At 43.0% G+C, this 19,691-nt stretch overlaps 2 protein-coding genes across 2 annotated transcripts; one reads left to right on the top strand and one right to left on the bottom strand.

Moving 5' to 3' along the window:
• Positions 1 to 1,118: 1,118 nt before the first annotated feature.
• Positions 1,119 to 2,047, top strand: LOC142473431 (histone H1-like). The gene has a single exon (XM_075580674.1). It carries the CDS (start codon positions 1,153 to 1,155, stop codon positions 1,807 to 1,809), a length of 657 nt encoding a protein of 218 aa, XP_075436789.1. The 5' UTR covers positions 1,119 to 1,152; the 3' UTR covers positions 1,810 to 2,047.
• A 474-nt stretch (positions 2,048 to 2,521) lies between these two features.
• Positions 2,522 to 2,991, bottom strand: LOC142473432 (histone H3). The gene has a single exon (XM_075580675.1). It carries the CDS (start codon positions 2,965 to 2,967, stop codon positions 2,557 to 2,559), a length of 411 nt encoding a protein of 136 aa, XP_075436790.1. The 5' UTR covers positions 2,968 to 2,991; the 3' UTR covers positions 2,522 to 2,556.
• Positions 2,992 to 19,691: the final 16,700 nt, after the last annotated feature.

Consider the following 19,691-nt stretch of genomic DNA (forward strand, 5'->3'; position numbering starts at 1 on the left):
CACGGGGCAGGGACTGTGTCTGCAAAATGTCCCTGTAAAGTGCTACATAAAACTAGCAGCGCTATACAAGAACGTACTATTATTTTTATTATTATTATTATTTTCTGGTGATAGTGATCCTGATGTAAAGATGTTAAAAGTTCTGGTCTCTGGTGACAATGGTCACAAAACATGTCAGTTCCTATACATAGTGCTAATAGTGACATTACATAGTTATGTAACACACAGGGTGATTAATAACCTAATCTTCCATTAATATCACATACACATTTTTTGTAACCCACAGATAAACATATTTTTAACACTTCCCAATTGTATTATAAAGCTTAAACAAAATAGTTGTTTGATTATTACATTATTAAAATATATGTACTGTCATTCACATGATGTGTATGTTACTATGATTGTTTTTAGAAAACATAATTTACATACATATCATTATAAACTATTCATTTGCAGAACAGATGGAATACAAAACTTTTCGAATCTCCCATTTAATAACCAATATTCATAAATGACAATGGAATAATACAGAGCTTAGTACCGGGGAAATGGAACAACATGAAATAGCAATGTACACTGCACAGGAATTATTGTGCTACTTGTACATATATAGTGAATCCCCAGACCATGTTTATATATTTATATGCACATTATTTTAAACTGATACTGTAGAATAATATGTCCTTAGTGTCACTGTATGAGGATGGAGGTTGCACATTTAGTCTGAGCAAAGTAAAAGTGACAGAAATAGACAGATATGAATGAAATCTGGCAAATCCCGGGCTACAGAGCCGAACTTTCACCCATTATTCCTAATTGTGTTTGTACTTTCCCAGCAGAAAAATGATACAGCAGTGAAGAGAATATAATTCCTTATAAATTGCATGCAAGAAGGGGGGATGTGAGTAATAATTAGGGGATAAAATGCCCTTTTCTTGCAGCCTCAGAAACACAAAGTCAGAGCAGTGTTTGTGATCCGGGAGGATGAGAGTCAGGGGCGGGGCTTAGTGATTATACCCAATGAGAAAGAAGCTCACTCCGATAACTAACCAATCACAGAGCAGCAGGCTCTCTATATAAATCCCGGCAGGTCCCCGCCCCCAGTATAACTTTCTGTCAGTGTGTTGGGGGATTTTACCTGCAGCTGCAATGGCCGAGACCGCTCCTGCTCCTCCTCCTCCAGCTGAAAGCGCCGCCAAGAAGAAGCAGCCGAAGAAAGCGGCCGGAGCCTCGAAAAGCCGCCCAGCAAAGTCCGGTCCCAGCGTGTCCGATCTGATAGTGAGAGCTGTGTCCGCCTCTAAGGAGCGCAGCGGGGTCTCCCTGTCCGCTCTGAAGAAGGCTCTGGCTGCAGGAGGCTACGATGTGGAGAAGAATAACAGCCGCCTGAAGCTGGCTCTCAAGGGCTTGGTGAGCAAGGAAACCCTGATCCAGCTGAAAGGGAGCGGAGCCTCCGGGTCGTTCAAGCTGAATAAGAAGCAGCTGGAGAGCAAGGAGAAGGCGGCCAAGAAAAAGGATGTGGGGAAACCCAAGAAGCCAGTGGCACAGAAACCCGCCAAGTCCCCCAAGAAACCCAAAAAGGCTCCGGCGGGAGTGAAGAAAAGCCCCAAAAAGGTCAAGAAACCGGCGGCCGCCAAGAAGCCAGCAAAAAGCCCGAAGAAGTCTAAAGCTGCCAAGCCCAGGAAGGCTGTGAAGAGCCCGGCGGCTAAAAAGGCTGCGAAGCCAAAAACTGCTAAGAGTCCAGCTAAGGCCAAGGCAGCCAAACCCAAAGCAGCAAAGCCCAAGAGGGCGGCAGCTCCTAAGAAGTGAGACCGACAACTTCAGCCTCTTACAAACACAAAGGCTCTTTTAAGAGCCACCACAACCCCACATAGAGAGCTGTGCACATAATGTGTAACTGGGAATGTTTCTCCAACTTATCCCATGCAGGGGTTTGTGTTACACTGCCAGAGCACAAGTGTATATGAATAGATACTGCGAGCACTGTAAGGTGCATGTGTAAGTTTGTAGTCCCTAACCTATTTCACGAATAAATGTTTCTCAGACAAACTGACATATTAGGTGACATTATGGTTTTGTTTGTGTCTACATAATGTTCACATACACGGTTTATAGAGAATAAAAATTAAAATAGTGTAGTTGACATCAGAAAAACGTATTTATCACCATGTTATAAAATAAATGTGTTTACATCACATTGAAAGCATGAAGCACACGCTATTCCCTAACACTTCAGTATAATCACCAGTGGCACATGGGAGGGGGGACATTTACAGGTTTGTCTTTACGTGCAGCCATATACAGCATGAAATGGTGACTATGCATGCAAGTCTATATATCACATGACAAAGAATACACAAATATTGAAGGTGCGTTTATCTATATTGTCACACATCAAGTACATATGTTGATACAAGGATAACACACTTCTTTAACTCTCTATATTGAGATCAGTATCCGTGTGTTAATATTGATCAGGCAATTTCATTGAAAATGTGGTGGCTCTTAAAAGAGCCTTTGATTTTGGGGTGTAAACGAAGTCAGGGTGCAGCCGGCCTAAGCTCTCTCCCCTCTGATCCTGCGGGCCAGCTGGATGTCCTTGGGCATGATGGTGACCCTCTTGGCGTGGATAGCGCACAGGTTGGTGTCCTCGAAGAGCCCCACCAGATAAGCCTCGCTGGCCTCCTGCAGAGCCATGACAGCCGAGCTCTGGAAGCGCAGGTCAGTCTTGAAGTCCTGGGCGATCTCCCGGACCAGGCGCTGGAAGGGCAGCTTGCGGATGAGCAGCTCGGTGGACTTCTGGTAGCGGCGGATCTCCCTGAGAGCCACAGTACCGGGCCGGTAGCGGTGAGGCTTCTTCACTCCGCCGGTGGCCGGAGCGCTCTTTCTGGCAGCCTTGGTCGCTAGCTGCTTACGGGGAGCCTTCCCTCCGGTGGATTTCCGGGCGGTCTGCTTGGTCCGGGCCATCCTGTGCTGCTGTGTCAGTGCGCGTCTCCGGTCAGGAACTAATATAGAAAAAAAACGCTGCAGCTGCGTATTTATGGATGCAGGTCGCTGTGATTGGCTGCTTTGGTCCCGCCCTTCGCTCTGATTGGTTCTGTGAAAGCCGTTGCGATGTTCAAAAATCCCGCCTCAGACCGATATCGTGCTAATAAAGTTATTATTTATTTAGTGCTTGTAAGTGGGACAATTAAAAAGATTTAATGTGATAACATTAGTGTTTGCACAGATACAGCACAGAGCTCTCTGACATGGAACATGTACTTATACCAAGTATTCAAATGATCTTTAATCGGTGAAATGTAATATGAGGGGTTTTCTTTCCCAGATCATTGCTTCAATGGGACTTTCTTGGTTCCTCTTCTTCTAATGTTCACATTGTGTTATTATTATAAACCCGAACACAGAGACACAAAGAAGCAGAACCGCGCGGCTCGTTTCCTTAATGCCTGCAGTTCCCAGAGCACCACACGGTGGCAGTGCTGCGCTATAAATGGGGCTTCCCTCAATGTCTTCTCGCTGTCACTGCTCTGTGTGATCTGATCAGCTCCTAACCGGGCTCTTTGGCTTCCCTCTAATGCTCCAGTCACAGTAGTTTGCTTTTAAATAAAATACCAAGTCTGTATATGTGTATACCCAATGTGTTATAGTTTAAGCACAAATTAAATATTCCATAATGTATTGTGTATTTTCTAAATAAAGATGAACATCTGATGTTAGAGTAATATAACTAGACTGAACAGGGGCCTGTATTTAAAGATATCTATTAAACGTATCCTCATTCCTTATTTATTGAACTATATCACTGCATATGAAATATTAAAATTACCAATGTAAATACACACTATCTAATACATTTAAACAGAAGCTGAACTATATCAAGACTTGTTTTTTATTTTTCAGATACAATATTAGCATTTAAGATGACTATTTAATTATGCATTAATTGTTGCTGTGTTTTTGAATCTTTTTTCCAATGCTTGTCAAACTATTTCACCATTTAGGCAGATCTGGATAAGGATATATTTCCATTGTTTCAATATGTTTTTTTATTATTAATTAATGTATCTTCTCATACTGTTCATTCTTTTTTAAACTATAGATTTCTTATGTATCCTGAATAAGTCAGTTAGTTATTTGTAACTACAAATTGAAGAGATATTTTCCCCAAAGCTGCACTCAATATCCCATTCTTAATAAGCCTTCACTTTTAATACTTGTTACACTATTACTATGAACAAACATTACACATGAACCTACCAATCTTTACTTTAAGTGGTGAAGAGAAAAACAGTTGTTTTTTTCCAATAGTTCACCTCCTCTAATTAATATATTATCTATAACGTATCCAATGCTGTTTTGTTCTTTTATTATTTATAGATAAAATGCATTACATATGTATTGGAATTAATACATTCAATACTCTAATTTTTTGGAGACCATAATTTTTTTCCCCACAGAAATAAGTAAAATAAAATTAATACGTTGTTTGTGACAACCTCAGTGAATGAAATCTAACATATAATAATAATAATAATAATAATAATAATAATATTATTATTATTATTATTATTATTATTATTATTATTATGTGCCTAAACCAACATGGTGATTACTTTTACCTAAACAGGTGCTCAAGCGACCAAGTTAATAACACTAGTGTGATCATTTTCTATGCAAATAACTACTTAGTGCTCAAATGTGTCACAATATCCACTAACCAATCCTACTAAGTAACTATCTCCTATACAATTGCTATCATTAGCTACTCTTACAAACTAGTGTAACAGTGATATATGTTGCAACCAATCTACAATAATAATCTCAGGGGGAAGGTATCTCTCTAAATTGAAAACATTCAGTGTTTGATTCAATGTATCAATCTGCAAACCTTTCTACTCTCCTCTGTAGAGGAAATATTGTATATCGTATATTGTCTGTAACCTGGCATATCACCATTATCTTGTGTTATACCATGTTTCCACTGCAGCTATGGATTCTGGGAAATAAACACACATATAAGCATACAGTGTCACCTTTAACTTAATATCCATATTAACATGATCTCCTATAAGCATAGTTCTGCCTTATTATACTGAATTTTTTTTGCACAGCTTGCTACATATCGTATAACTTCTATCAAGTTTAAAATATAGTTTATATTTCTAAAACATATGTTAGTATGTCTTTGAATATCTGTAATCTAAACAGCTGTTAGATTGTTTTGTGAAATGTAAATGAAGGGAGAGAATGAAAAGCCTGAAAAGCTCCAGCCTCATTGTATTGTATGGGGGCTATGCACTAAGCTCAATGGGTTTGTGTTCTAATGTTAAAAAATAGCATGTCCGTTAAAAAGTGAGGCCGGGGACGCGTTTCACTAAGGCCTTGAGCCCATTTTTTAACGTATGTGCTCAAAACACCCACAGCGTACGTGTTGCTTTTTTCCCCCCTGCTAGCATTCTTAAACTTCCCATATGCTAGCTGATAGAAAAAAAAGCTGCATGTAACATTTGCATGGTGATTTGCCATCTCCATGCAAGGCTGTTACACAAGCGATTGTACACTAATTAAAATCATTTTAATAATAGTGTACATGAGCAGGGGGTCTCCGGAGCTGAACCGCATTGGTTTCAGGTCCGAGGACCCCCTACTTCAGGAGATACAGGCCCCGTTATGGGGTGCCGGTATCCCCTGCAGCATTTAAATGTCCCGGTCACGTGACGTGGAAGCTTGAAACTGCAGGGGATACCGGCACCCCATAAAGGTGCCTGTATCTCAGGAAGCAGGGGGTCACCGGACATAAAACCAACGCGGGTCAGCTCCGGAGACCACCTGCGCATCTACACTATGAAACACATGTATATTAAAAAAAGATTTAACAAACATCAATACACGACTCTCCGCCCAAACCCATACAGTACAGTAATGTGCAAAATAACTATTATCCAGATATGGATAAAAGATTATTTGCCCATTATTAAACACTGCATTAGCATACCTAAATAAAGTAAATAAAAACAGTAGCCAGCTAAGCCAATGAATACAAGCAATAAACAACATGAACAATGAATTAATTAAACCATTAACCAATGAAACCAATTAATTCCTAAACCAACTCAAAATGAATAGTAGCATTAACCAATCAAACCAATGAATTACTACAACATTAATGAATGTAAACATTAAAAGACAAAGAAATAAATTCAAACAATATCTGAAATAACCATAAAATGCATTAGCTAATATAACACAACATTAACTACAAACGAACACCAATCGCAAACATTTTATTAGCATTAAGCAGGAAAAAAATAAACAATCACATCCACATAAGAAGTCGGAACATTTGTTTAACAGCCAATCAGGTGGCTGTTAACCCTTTTGAGGCTAAATGTGACGTCACAGCCCCATTTAAGGCCGTGACGCCTCGTTTGAGCCCAAGAGGACGACAAGACAACATCGGTTGGGATTTACCATGGTTTCTTTTTGGATTGACAGATGAAGATAGAAGAAAAAGAATATCAAGAAATGGTGACAGATGAAGATAGAAGAAGGTGATTAAAGAAAGAAAAATGAAGATTTGGGTACCTGAGCCGGATCTTCATGGCGATGGCATCGGATGCTGTTTGAGGCCTTCAAGGTACGTGAGCTTCCTGTTACCCCGGGAGTCGGAGGGGCACCGCTTCTAATGGTAAGTAATATATTCAATGTTTGTAAATGTCTATTTTAACAGGTATCTTCATTGGATGTGTTTTTTTATTTTTTGGGGGAGGCACATTGACTGATGATATATTAATCTGTACCCCTTTAAGGTACAGATTAATACATTATTATGACAATATTTGGGGGGCATTTGTGGCTTGTTATTGCTGTTGGTTTTTTTTATGTCAGTTTCTTATGTGGATGTCATTATTTTTTTTTTTTCCTGCTTAATGCTAATAAAATGTTTGCGATTGGTTTTCATTTGTAGTTAATGTTGTATTATGTTAGCTAATGCATTTAATTGTTATTTCAGATAGTGTTTGAATGTATTTCTTTGTCTTTTAATGTTTACATTCATTAATGTTGTAGTAATTAATTGGCTTGATTGGTTAGTGTTACTATTCATTTTGAGTTGGTTTAGGAATTAATTGTTTTGATTGGTTAATGGTTTAATTAATTCATTGTTGATGTTGTTATTGCTTGTATTCATTGGATTAGCTGGCTACTGTTTTTATTTAGTGAAGTATGTTTTTTTGGAGTTAGGTTTTATTATTGTGTATCTGGTGCATTAATGTATTGTAATTAGGGTGCCCGTTGAGTGCTATAGAGGCTTATCATGCCCATATTATTATTATATGGGTATGATGTACCACTATACTACTCAATGGGTACAGGGTGGGTATAGTCAGTTCAGGGTGGGTGCTTAGGCCTCCCGGGTGTGTATCGGGGCAGGCTGGGTTAACCCCTTAATGACTATAGCGGTTAGTAAACGCTAAGGTGATTAAGGGGTTAGGGGCCATTAGAATGTCTTTATTATGTATATTCTGTATGCTTTCTTTCAACGGAGGACAGAGAGACCTGTTGTTGTGGTAAGTATAACTGTATTTATTTACTTTATTTATGTATGCTAATGCAGTATTTAATAATGGGCAAATAATCTATTATCCATATCTGAATAATAGTTATTTTGCACATTATTGTACTGTATGTGTTAGGGGGGTGTATTTAGTTAGAAATAATGTTTACTATTTTTGTAAGCACAACATTGGTACCGCAGGCCCGCGGGTACCCCGGGACTCTCGCGGGGTAAGCCGGGGACACCCGCGCGACCCCGATCTCTCTGGGGGACCCCCGTGGGGTCTCTCGGGGACACCCGCCGGCCTGTTGTATGGGTTTTGCACATGCAGAAATGTAGAGCAAGAAATTTTTCAAAGTCCAGCTTTTTTTGCGTCTACCTTGAGCTGACGTGTTCTGTTGAACGCAACTTTCGCGTACGCTAAGGTTACGTAGCTTAGTGCATCCCGCTTAAGGGCAGAATTTAACGCAAACAAAGTTGGACTTTGAAATATTTCCTGAAAAAAGTCAGTTTTAGAGCGCAAAGTGCCTGTTTGCGTGGCTTAGTGCATCGTGTTCAGCGTAACATCAGGTTCTAAGAGCACTTTGCGCTCTAAAAACGACTTAACGGAGCTTAGTGCATGACCCCCTATGTCTTTATTTGTATAGCACCATTAATGTACATAGCAATTCCCATTAGTAATACACGTGGTAATCATATAAATAACACATAAAATATAAATAACTGGTCAAGGGAATAAGTGCTTCAGACAAACGTTACATTTAGGAAGAGGAGTCCCTGCTCCGAGGAGCTTACAATCTAATTTTTGAGTGTCTCTGGCACAGTCTCAGGGGGCACAGCTTAATCTATCACCACGTTAGGATCAGAATAAGATCTGAAACTGATTGGGTTCCCATTTCATAGATTTCTTGCTTCCCTAGCAAATCATGGCAAACAGGGCTGCGGCCAATCACAGCATGAATGATGCACAGGAGCCATTCAGGACACATGGTCTTGTCTGAACTGGCCAATCAGGGCTTGAAATTAGTGATTGCAAATTAAAGGGCAGCGGAAAGAAATATGAATTGGCCAATGGGAGCAGCATCCACCAACGGGGCCCAACAATGGCTTCGTTGGCTGACAGGATGTCCCATGCTGGGCTCGGCGTCCGGATATTTGGATGGATGACAAAATGTTCTGCTTTTTGGGTTGATTGCCCCCTGGTCTGATCTTCTCCCACAGTCACTCCCCCTTGTGTTCCTGCACCGCTCTTCACCTCCAGTCACAGAATTTGCCAGTTCTCTCGACATGCGAGCTGCACAAAGGGTTTCTCAGCCCTGCATGTACAGAGACCTTAGCTATGCTTGTGATGGAATGAGGCCCAGGGACCGGTTAATAAAGGTTACGCCCTGTCACTTGGGTTCATCTGGCTCCAAGGCCCCTGAGATACAGGTTTTTTTTGCATGCCTGGTTGCACCTTGCATCCCATGTAAATGGAATGCTTTATTTCTAATGTGTTCTGTCAAGAGACCGGGACTCTTTTGTGGGATCAAGCACCAGAGAGGACACAGAGATAAACAAATAAACGGGTATTAATTTCGGCCGACGCCACCAACATGACTTTAACGGAGCAGATTCTACTTTTGCCGCAGGTCATGAGTTTCCAAGCACCGCTGGATGCAATAGTGAATATAGAAATATAGAAAATAACCTGGCACAAAGTGTACAATACATTTGTGAATATTACTATAAAAAGCAATGTCCATAAAAATAAAGGATATAAGTGATGAGAGTGGAGTCCTTCCTTTCAGATGTTTGAGTGGTAAATGGACTCAGTTCCCAAGATTTGAGAAGAAAAACGGGAGGAGTTTTTTTCTTTTTTGCTGCAGACTGTTATCCTGTGGTGTATGATAAAAACCATGGACAAAACATTGCACAGTATTGTTTCATCAAATGAATTCCCCCATATACAGCTTCAACCCGTACCTACTTACTAGATGCAAAGCAGACAGCATGCAGTGGAGAGAATCTGTGATTTTCCAAGTCCCAGCGTTTTCAGGCACAGCACAAACCCCACGAGGTGCGCCGTCTTCGGATAGGCTCAGATAGAATCTTTTTCTCCAGGTGTTGTCATCTGTGTCCACTCCCGTATTCCTGTATATGCAACTCCAACCAGGGATAAAAAAGGGGGCAGAGGATTGCGCAATACCTAAAAACCTTTTAATACGTCCAATGCACAAAACAGACATATACTCACAGACACAGTGAGTTTTAAAATCAATAGGAGCGCCCGACCCGGCTGTCCAGCAGCAAACACCAGTCCCTGGCAGTCCTTGCCGGTAGCCGCGTGTATCTCGCGATGCTCCGGTGTCAGCGCGGTGACGTCACCGCTTCCGCTTCCACACAGGTAGCTGAATGTGTAAACAGGCCGGCGTCTACTTAGGCTCCTCCCTAAGTACAGAGACCTTAGCTATGCTTGTGATGGAATGAGGCCCAGGGACCGGTTAATAAAGGTTACGCCCTGTCACTTGGGTTCATCTGGCTCCAAGGCCCCTGAGATACAGGGTTTTTTTTGCATGCCTGGTTGCACCTTGCATCCCATGTAAATGGAATGCTTTATTTCTAATGTGTTCTGGCAAGAGACCGGGACTCTTTTGTGGGATCAAGCACCAGAGAGGACACAGAGATAAACAAATAAACGGGTATTAATTTCGGCCGACGCCACCAACATGACTTTAACGGAGCAGATTCTACTTTTGCCGCAGGTCATGAGTTTCCAAGCACCGCTGGATGCAATAGTGAATATAGAAATATAGAAAATAACCTGGCACAAAGTGTACAATATATTTGTGAATATTACTATAAAAAGCAATGTCCATAAAAATAAAGGATATAAGTGATGAGAGTGGAGTCCTTCCTTTCAGATGTTTGAGTGGTAAATGGACTCAGTTCCCAAGATTTGAGAAGAAAAACGGGAGGAGTTTTTTTCTTTTTTGCTGCAGACTGTTATCCTGTGGTGTATGATAAAAACCATGGACAAAACATTGCACAGTATTGTTTCATCAAATGAATTCCCCCATATACAGCTTCAACCCGTACCTACTTACTAGATGCAAAGCAGACAGCATGCAGTGGAGAGAATCTGTGATTTTCCAAGTCCCAGCGTTTTCAGGCACAGCACAAACCCCACGAGGTGCGCCGTCTTCGGATAGGCTCAGATAGAATCTTTTTCTCCAGGTGTTGTCATCTGTGTCCACTCCCGTATTCCTGTATATGCAACTCCAACCAGGGATAAAAAAGGGGGCAGAGGATTGCGCAATACCTAAAAACCTTTTAATACGTCCAATGCACAAAACAGACATATACTCACAGACACAGTGAGTTTTAAAATCAATAGGAGCGCCCGACCCGGCTGTCCAGCAGCAAACACCAGTCCCTGGCAGTCCTTGCCGGTAGCCGCGTGTATCTCGCGATGCTCCGGTGTCAGCGCGGTGACGTCACCGCTTCCGCTTCCACACAGGTAGCTGAATGTGTAAACAGGCCGGCGTCTACTTAGGCTCCTCCCTAAGTACAGAGACCTTAGCTATGCTTGTGATGGAATGAGGCCCAGGGACCGGTTAATAAAGGTTACGCCCTGTCACTTGGGTTCATCTGGCTCCAAGGCCCCTGAGATACAGGGGTTTTTTTGCATGCCTGGTTGCACCTTGCATCCCATGTAAATGGAATGCTTTATTTCTAATGTGTTCTGGCAAGAGACCGGGACTCTTTTGTGGGATCAAGCACCAGAGAGGACACAGAGATAAACAAATAAACGGGTATTAATTTCGGCCGACGCCACCAACATGACTTTAACGGAGCAGATTCCACTTTTGCCGTAGGTCATGAGTTTCCAAGCACCGCTGGATGCAAGTTGTGGAAAGGTAACTTCAAATCTCCAGCTTGGCGTACAAGCAGCCTCGACTTCAGGTGTCTCTGGCACATCCTCAAAGCCCCCCGCTTAGTCTATCTTCACGCCAACCCAGGAGAGGCTTGTGGAACTCAAATTGGTCGCTGATTTTCTAGGTTGCAGTTCTCAATGGAAAATCATGGAGAACGGGGCAACGACCAATCCCAGCATTGATGCTGAATGGGGAGCCAATCACAGAATGAGGGCTCATCTGTGTTGGCCAATCCGGTCTGAGGGTGTGACAGGGAGGCTGAGGCAAGGAAGGTGGGAATTATGAACCAGACAATGAGAACAGCGCCTCACTCCCTCCTGTTCTCAGTGCCAGCTCACTATCTCTTGGTGAGATAGGTGCCTCTGTCTGGGCACTGGATCTATATCATGAATACATTGCATCCCTACGGTATTAATACCGATTGGGAGCTTAAACATTTCCTAGTCTAACTAAAGAAATATGTTTAAGTTTTTGCTTGCTTCTGCTTTTTGCTTCTCTGGTGTTGTTATAATGTCATTTAGATATATGCTGTTGCTCACCATATGGGATATTATGTATACTTTATTATCAGTATATTTATGATATGCTATATTTCTATTATTAAAATATTTATTTTTATATTTAGCTTCTTTATTATTGTTTTCATTTTTGACAATTTCTTATTTTTATTTCTTTCATTTATATTGATATAAGACAGGTTATTATTTATGATTATTATAATTGTTTTATTATGTTGAGTGGTTATAATATACTTTTCAATATTGCTGATTGTCATATAATATATATTTTTTACCTGTCGTTTATCTTTCTTTATTATATCATTTCTTTATATTCTAATCCATTCCTTGTTTTCATCTATGTTGCTTGAATGTTGGTTTTAAATTATCTTTTGCTACTACTGTTTATACTATTTTACAGTAGTTTTGCAATAAGTTGTTTATTTGTTGTTATACATGTACTATGTATACACTTGTATGTTGTTATCCTTCTCTCCCCTTCTACACACCACTATGCTTGTATAGATGGAACGACAGTCTCATTAATTAACCTACAGCTGCATATAGGAGTTGCCGTTCTAAATCAATTTATTATTGACCTATCACAGTCAAGCTGGTGGTATATAGAGGTGTATGAGATAGTTCACCACTCACGCCCCATCTGCGCAGGCGTGCCGCAGGGATCAGTCCTGGGACCATTCCTGTTCAACCTCTTCATGAATGACATCCCCGCAGACCTCCACAAGACTCAACTGGCACACTACGCAGATGATGTGGCAGTCATCTCCCAGTCCTTCAGTGAGAAAGAAGTAGCTAAGAACATCCAGAAAGCACTAGACATGCTATCAACATGGTACAGCGACTGGCAAGTAGGACTGAACTCCAGCAAGACCACAGCTACATTGTTTACCAAAAGGAAGATCAAGACACACCCGCCAATCAGCCTCAACGGAGAGGCAATCAAATGGGAGCCAAACAGCTGTTACCTAGGGGTAATCCTAGATAGCAAGTTAAGCTGGAGAAACCAAATTGAGAAGACTCAACAGAAGGCAACAGCCAAGCTGGCAGCACTGTACCCCCTGCTGAAGACAAGGACCATGCCCATCCGGAGCAAAGTCAACGTGATCAAGGCGATCAATAGACCCACAATGACATACGCCTCCCCGGTGTGGAGTGGCTGCCACCAACGGCTCAGATCATCTCATCAAAAACTACAGAACAAGGCGCTGCGGATTGCGTCCAACGCACCACTTCCTACAAGAATAGCGGACCTTCATAGGGAGCTGGGCATCGAGATGTTGGATGAACATCTAAAGAAGCTCAACGAGAAATTCTACAAGGAACTGGACCAGAACTCAAATCCGCTGATCAAGAAGCTTGCTGCGATCTCTGCAAACCCATTTGACCGCTACCCACGATCCATCACAGCGCTGACCCTGTGAAACTAACTCAACTGTGGCAAGTAACACAGATCAAGAAGCTTTCTAAAGTGTGCGACAATATACTCAACAAGAGAACTTGGAGTAATGAGGCTCAAGCCTCGGTATCCAATATCACCACTGACAGATTTAATCTGTCAGTCAGAACAGAACAGGCAGGTTCACCACTCACTCTTTGACAAAGTCCCTTGCGGGATGAAACGCGTAAGAGGTTCCTAGCTTCATGATGTTTGTTCCCTTTTTTTCAATAAATTAGTCATTTTTTTGATAGAGCTGCGTGTTGTTCTCTACTTACCTCAGTGCACCGCTTCTTCGTTTGGCTGTTCCGGTACCTTTGCTGGTTGCACGTGGATTCCAGGACACACATCACTGCAGGCATTCACTCAATGGTGCTTCAACTTTATCTCTTTGGCTACACCAGATCAAGCAGCATGACAGCAGGTATTATCATTGGCAGAGGAGATGGTGGGTGACTTAGCGTCAGCCTGGCTGTTCTCTGGATGGTCGGCGCCTCTTAGCGTCACCTCACCTTACCCCTCCCCCCAGCCTGCTCCACTGGGTCCGCTTAATCCGCTTGTTTAGAGTGATAGTTATATGCTGCAGATGTGTGCCATTATGTTCTAAGAATAAGACATTCTACGCTTTGGCCCTTGAGCACTGGCAGCAGAATTCTTCTGTGTTCCCTCTGGCCTCTGTCTGGACAGACAATGACTTTGCTCTTCGGACCGACGCCTGTGAGATTGGAGGCTTGCCCATCCCCATCCTCTATTGTCTACAAACTCCCTGTGGAACCAGCCTAACCAGGGTTCATGGTCGTGGAGACTGGGTAATTGTATTTTTCCAGCTTGCATGCCCAGGGAATAAATAAATGCATTTAACATCTCTGGACATGCAGGGCTGAGAAACCCTTTGTTCAGCCAGCATTTCAAAAGAAAATGGTAACTGCAGGGTCTGGAGGCGGAGGAGAGGGGCAGAGTACAAAGGCAACAGCATCCAGGGGCGGAGATCGGGCCATGCACATTTGCTGCCTCCCCAGCCAGAGCGGTGCCAGCCCAGGGGGAGATATCCTGTCAGCTGGGGAAGCCGTTGCCGAGCACCCCTGGTAGACGTTCATTGACTAATAACATAATTATCAATGCTTGTAGTCATACTGTTGGTAAGTGTGTTAACCTGTGTACCTACCATGTCCAAAGAAGAGCGTACTCCGGTAGGCACAAATAATGCTTTCCAAAGCAAGTTCCGAAATAACTTCATCAAATCCAAATCAAGTTAAAAAAAAAATATCAGCCCGATTTGTGGGCACAAATCAGTTATTTTTGCATCTTATTAGTCTCTATGTCCGTGAGAATATAAATCAGAAATATTCACCATTGGTAAAACCTGAGGCTTTGTGATCTTGTGACAATCCGACTCTTAGCTGACCTGCATTTGTGTCCTTATCCGATATAATTTCTTTCCACGTTAGACCGGTTGTGACTGTAGGGGTAGCCAGCATAACATAATAAAAGTTAAGCCAGGCAGGCTGCCCCAAATCCATGTTTAATTGCCACATCTGTCAGGGTCATTTTGGCCTTTGTGCAATGTGTTTTGTGTAAATCTCTTCCAGAAAAGAGATAATCACTGTGTGATATCTACAAGGGGTGAAAACTATGTGTCTTGGGGAGCCGGAATTGTAAAAAATCACTGTCTTTCCCTGTGTTTGTGTTTTCCCCACACAGTTAATAATCCAGCATTGTCCTTTGTGTTGCTAGCATTTATCTGTATGCAGACACAGTAATTCACTTAGCTGGGCTGCATCCAGAGAAATGTCTGTCCGTGACAGAGCTTGGGAGCAGCTGAGTACCTGGAAAATGGTGAGTGGGGAAGGGCTGTAATTCAGGTCCAGGAACTGGTAATCGACGGTTCAGAGCCTTTGTTCCCCGAAACACTGAGAAATTGGGCTGGCCAGGGGATCCTTTACTGGGTCTCAGCCCCGAAGGCATGATTTCCATTGCCCAGATCTAATTTCCCACACGCCAGCAGCTCACACCCCGAGAAGCAGTCCAGAGTCAATAAGCCGGACACCTGCCCTAATTGGTGCAACCGGACAAGCACTCATTCTATGATTAGCTGCACCATCACAATCTGTGCTCTGATTGGCCGGTGGTCTCTGCTCCAGCAAAAAAGATAGGAGACTTAGGCCTATGTAAGGAGCACAGCCGATCACAGTACCATACAAGTTTGCAGAGTGGATCGGAGACAGTGATGTCACGGCTGGTGGGCTATTTTAAAAGTGTTGCTTGCAGAAGAGCACAGAGAAGCCGGGGAAGAAGCCGTTAATGCCAAGCCTTCCGAAGCAGGCTCCTGCACCTGCCTGAGGCTAGATTATTGCCCCACTTGGTGAGTGTCATACTGTGATTGTGTGATTTGTGTGTTTGCTGGCTTGCCAGAATAAACTTTTGTTTATTCAACTATTGTGCCCTGTCTGGTGATAGTGATCCCAGTGGTAGTGTGATAATACTGCTGGTCTCCCGTGAGACTGGTCATGATCGGTGAGGGATGTTGTGAGTATCCTCGTTCTAAAAAATCAGAGTGATTAGAGTCTGAGGATTGATGATAATAACTTCTAGTGTGGAATATTCTCGGGAAGGGCAATGAACCACATTGTGCTTCAAAGCATTGATATGTCCAACGATTCACTCTGCTCGACTGGTAGCCCTAAAGATCCCTTTGGAACGTTATTTTTTTTCCATCTTGTCATGGGAGATCAGGACTTTTTACATATTTATACCGGGATCAATCACTAGGCAAAACAAGGTAATAAAAAAAAATGAAGTTTATTCGGGTAAACCCGCATGCACACAATGAATACACAAAATAGAGACAACATACACACTTACTGGGGGTCTGGGTAGTGAAATCTAGGCTCAAATAGGTGCCTGCTTCGGAAGGCTTACCCTGACCAAGATATACACCTGGGCTTCCTGGTCCTCTTTTCGGCTAAAGATCCTAGCCGCGACCGCTATGTTCAATTCTCAGAACTTTGACTTCACATCTGACTTAGTCCCTGCAGGGCAGACTGTCCTAGCTTCAAAACAAAGCCAGTTGCTCAACAATTTCAAACAGAGCAACTTTGAAAAGCCTGACCTAGCTTCATCGACACAAGCCAGTTGAAGGTATGGCTATCTCAGTCGGCTACCTCCTTACATACCCTCCACTGTTCTATGTTCAGCATGGAGGAACAACCAATCAGAGTGTGGGAATTTATTTCCACTACCTATTAGGAATAGGGGCTCATTCTTTGGCTGACATCAGAGGAGGGGGAAAGTTAAGCCAGCTCAGCTTGCCCAAATGGGTGGGACATATGATTTGACCAATGGGAAATACACTGATATTCTCTGGATTCCCCCAGTCAACCCATTGCCACCTACTGCAGGCTCAACTGACTCTGGCAGATCAGAGTGTCCTCCCCACAGGGGGTCTCTGTTCTCCAGATACAGTACTTCACCATGCTCTAGCCACATAACACCCCACATCCTCTCTCCTCTTTGAACTCCGATATCTATCCAGACTTCCCGGAACTTGTATGGAGCCTGTACTGACTGAATAGACATTTACAGAAATTGCACAACCATGATAAACCATATTTAAATACATGATATACTTTGGGAAAACCCATATATATGAGGGAAATAGAGTTGGGATATCTGAGCTTGAAAACCTGGAGTCTGGGGGATACAGGGCAGCCACGGTGTAATTCAACCCGCATACAAGAAAATCATGCCTGCACACCGGGGATAATTAGTTGACTACAGGTATATTTGTCCCCCAAACTCCTGCAAACAAAACCACTGCATTTCTACCAAAAATTCCCACATAAGAGTTGCACACAGAAAGTGTCATGAGTCTGGGATAAAGTGAACATGAAAAGTGGAAAAACAGGGGACACTTTAAATTTTACATGTTATAACCCATGGAAATGGCTTATGGTGCTATGCAGCTGCCAGGGACCACAAGGGTTTCAGGGGTAACAAGATGGGCTTAACCCGGAATTTATCAATACATTCATTGATTTTACATTTTTTTTTTCCAACTTGAATTTTATTGGTAATTCATATGTACTGCACCGACACACTTTATTCGAGCAAATGCCCAGTTTGTACCTGGCAGATACCTGGAATCCGCCGCTGCTCACCTCTTGCATGCTTCGTTGCGTTTGCCTTCCCAGCCACGGTTCATGCCTGGCTGACGGGGGCCTGATCTGTTAAATGATAATGAGAAGGATTTACTAGGCTGCAATGCTTCGCGTGTCCACCAGATGGCATAAACTCATGACTTGTAAAGCGCCGAATCAGTAATGTGTGGGCTTGCAGTTGTTTCGTTTAAAAAAGATACTGTACCACAGTGTGCCATTGTACAGTAACTTGGCCTTGGCCTTGAGACTGAAGGAAGAGTTGCAAAAATGTATCAATTTAGGCTTTACATACTGTATTAAATAAAGACAAAGACCTGTTTCAGTTACAGTACACTATTCTCCAGAGACTCACCATGAGTGTCCAAGTGCAGCAGCCCGTGTTCCAAAAACCTGACAGAAGTTATGCTTATTTAATATGGGCCGCTATTAATGCAACAGAGGATAAGATGGCAACAGTTGTTCAAATTTATCAGTATTTTATCGAAAACTATGACTTTTACAAATTTTCGCCAACTCCTCATTTGTGGAAGCGTGCAATAAGGAAAAGGTTATGTAGTGACCCCTGTTTTCACCGTATTGAGCCCCAATTTGTTGGAGGGTATTGGTGTGTGTCACAGGGTTTTTCCCGTATCTATGATCATGGAGGCGGCAAAAGGCGAAGGGTCGTGTTAAAACCAACTAAGAAGCGACAATCCCTGCCAAGCAATGCACCAGCACCAGCACCAGCACCGGCTTCCAATGACGGTCCCACTGTCAGTGACAACCCTTAGACAGAGTCGGATTTCGCGGCCAGTTTTGATGAAGCTTGCATGTACCTAAGCGATTTCCCGCCTCACCTGCTGACTACAGGTGGGCTAGTCCCGCTGCTAACTATCGACGTGGATGATGAAGAAAGCTGTACTGGCAGTGGACCGGCGCCGACGCAAGCTGAATGGGAAATAGTATGGTGAGTACTGTATTGTTGCCGTATTATTTTGGTGGGGCTGGCTGGGTACTTCTTTAGGGGGCTGACCATTACTGTACATTAAAACTTTTCATTTTGTTTTTCCTCAGAAAAGAAAACGGCTAATGGGGGGATTTCGATGGATAATATTGTGCTGTACTGTATGCTGATGTTTTCCGGCCGAACAGTATACTGTGTGATAAACCCGAATAAATAAAACTATGCATTTATTCTACAGTACATGTTCAGTAAATTACTGCACATACTGGGGCCGAGATGTGTTTGCAGCAGAGAGAGATCCGCTGCTCTCTCTGCGCAAACATCGGCACATTAAAAATGATTTGAAATACATTTTATTGATAGTGTAGATGTGCAGGGGGTCTCCGGAGCTGAATCGCGTTGGTTTTAGGTCTGGGGACCCCCTGCTCCCCGAGATACAGGCCCCTTTAGGGGGTGCCGGTATCCCTCTGCTTGGTTTAAAGGGCCCGATCACGTGATCGCGGCCTTTAAACCAAGCAGAGCAGAGGGATACCGGCACCCCCTAAAGGGGCCTGTATCTCGGGGGGCAGGGGGTCCCCAGACCTGAAACCTGTGCGCTTCTGCTCTGGAGACCCTCTGCACATGTACAGTATCAATAAAACACATACAATATACAGTATAAATAAACACTCGTTCTTTACCTTAGCGGCTATGCGCTATGGTAAAGAAGCATCATTTCTGTATTTTAATAATACAGTATTGTACAGTGAGCAGGGGGTTCCCTGAGCCAGAAATTAATGCTCAGGGACCCCCCCTGCTCCTGCTCAATATTATTAAAAATACAGAAATGCTGCGTCATTACCATAGCGGATAGCCGCTAAGGCAATGAAGGGGTTAACCCACCGTGCCCGCTTTATTGTGTGTAGTGGGGATGGGTGAGGGGGGGTATTTGGCCCTTGGTGTGAGTTTAGGACTTGCGGGGGGGGGTTTGCGGGTGCACTTAACCCCTTCACGACCGTAGCAGTTAATACCGCTACGGTCATGAAGGGGTTAAGCCCTCCCGCTAACCCCCCCCGCAAGCCCTAAACAACCATCGTTGGGGCTAATACCCCATTCACCCACACTCCCGCTACCCACAATAAAAAAATACACACACACAGCACAGCAGCCGCCAAAAAATAAAT

This window comes from Ascaphus truei (assembly GCF_040206685.1).
Source record: "Ascaphus truei isolate aAscTru1 chromosome 12 unlocalized genomic scaffold, aAscTru1.hap1 SUPER_12_unloc_1, whole genome shotgun sequence".
Taxonomy (NCBI): Eukaryota; Metazoa; Chordata; class Amphibia; order Anura; family Ascaphidae; genus Ascaphus; species Ascaphus truei.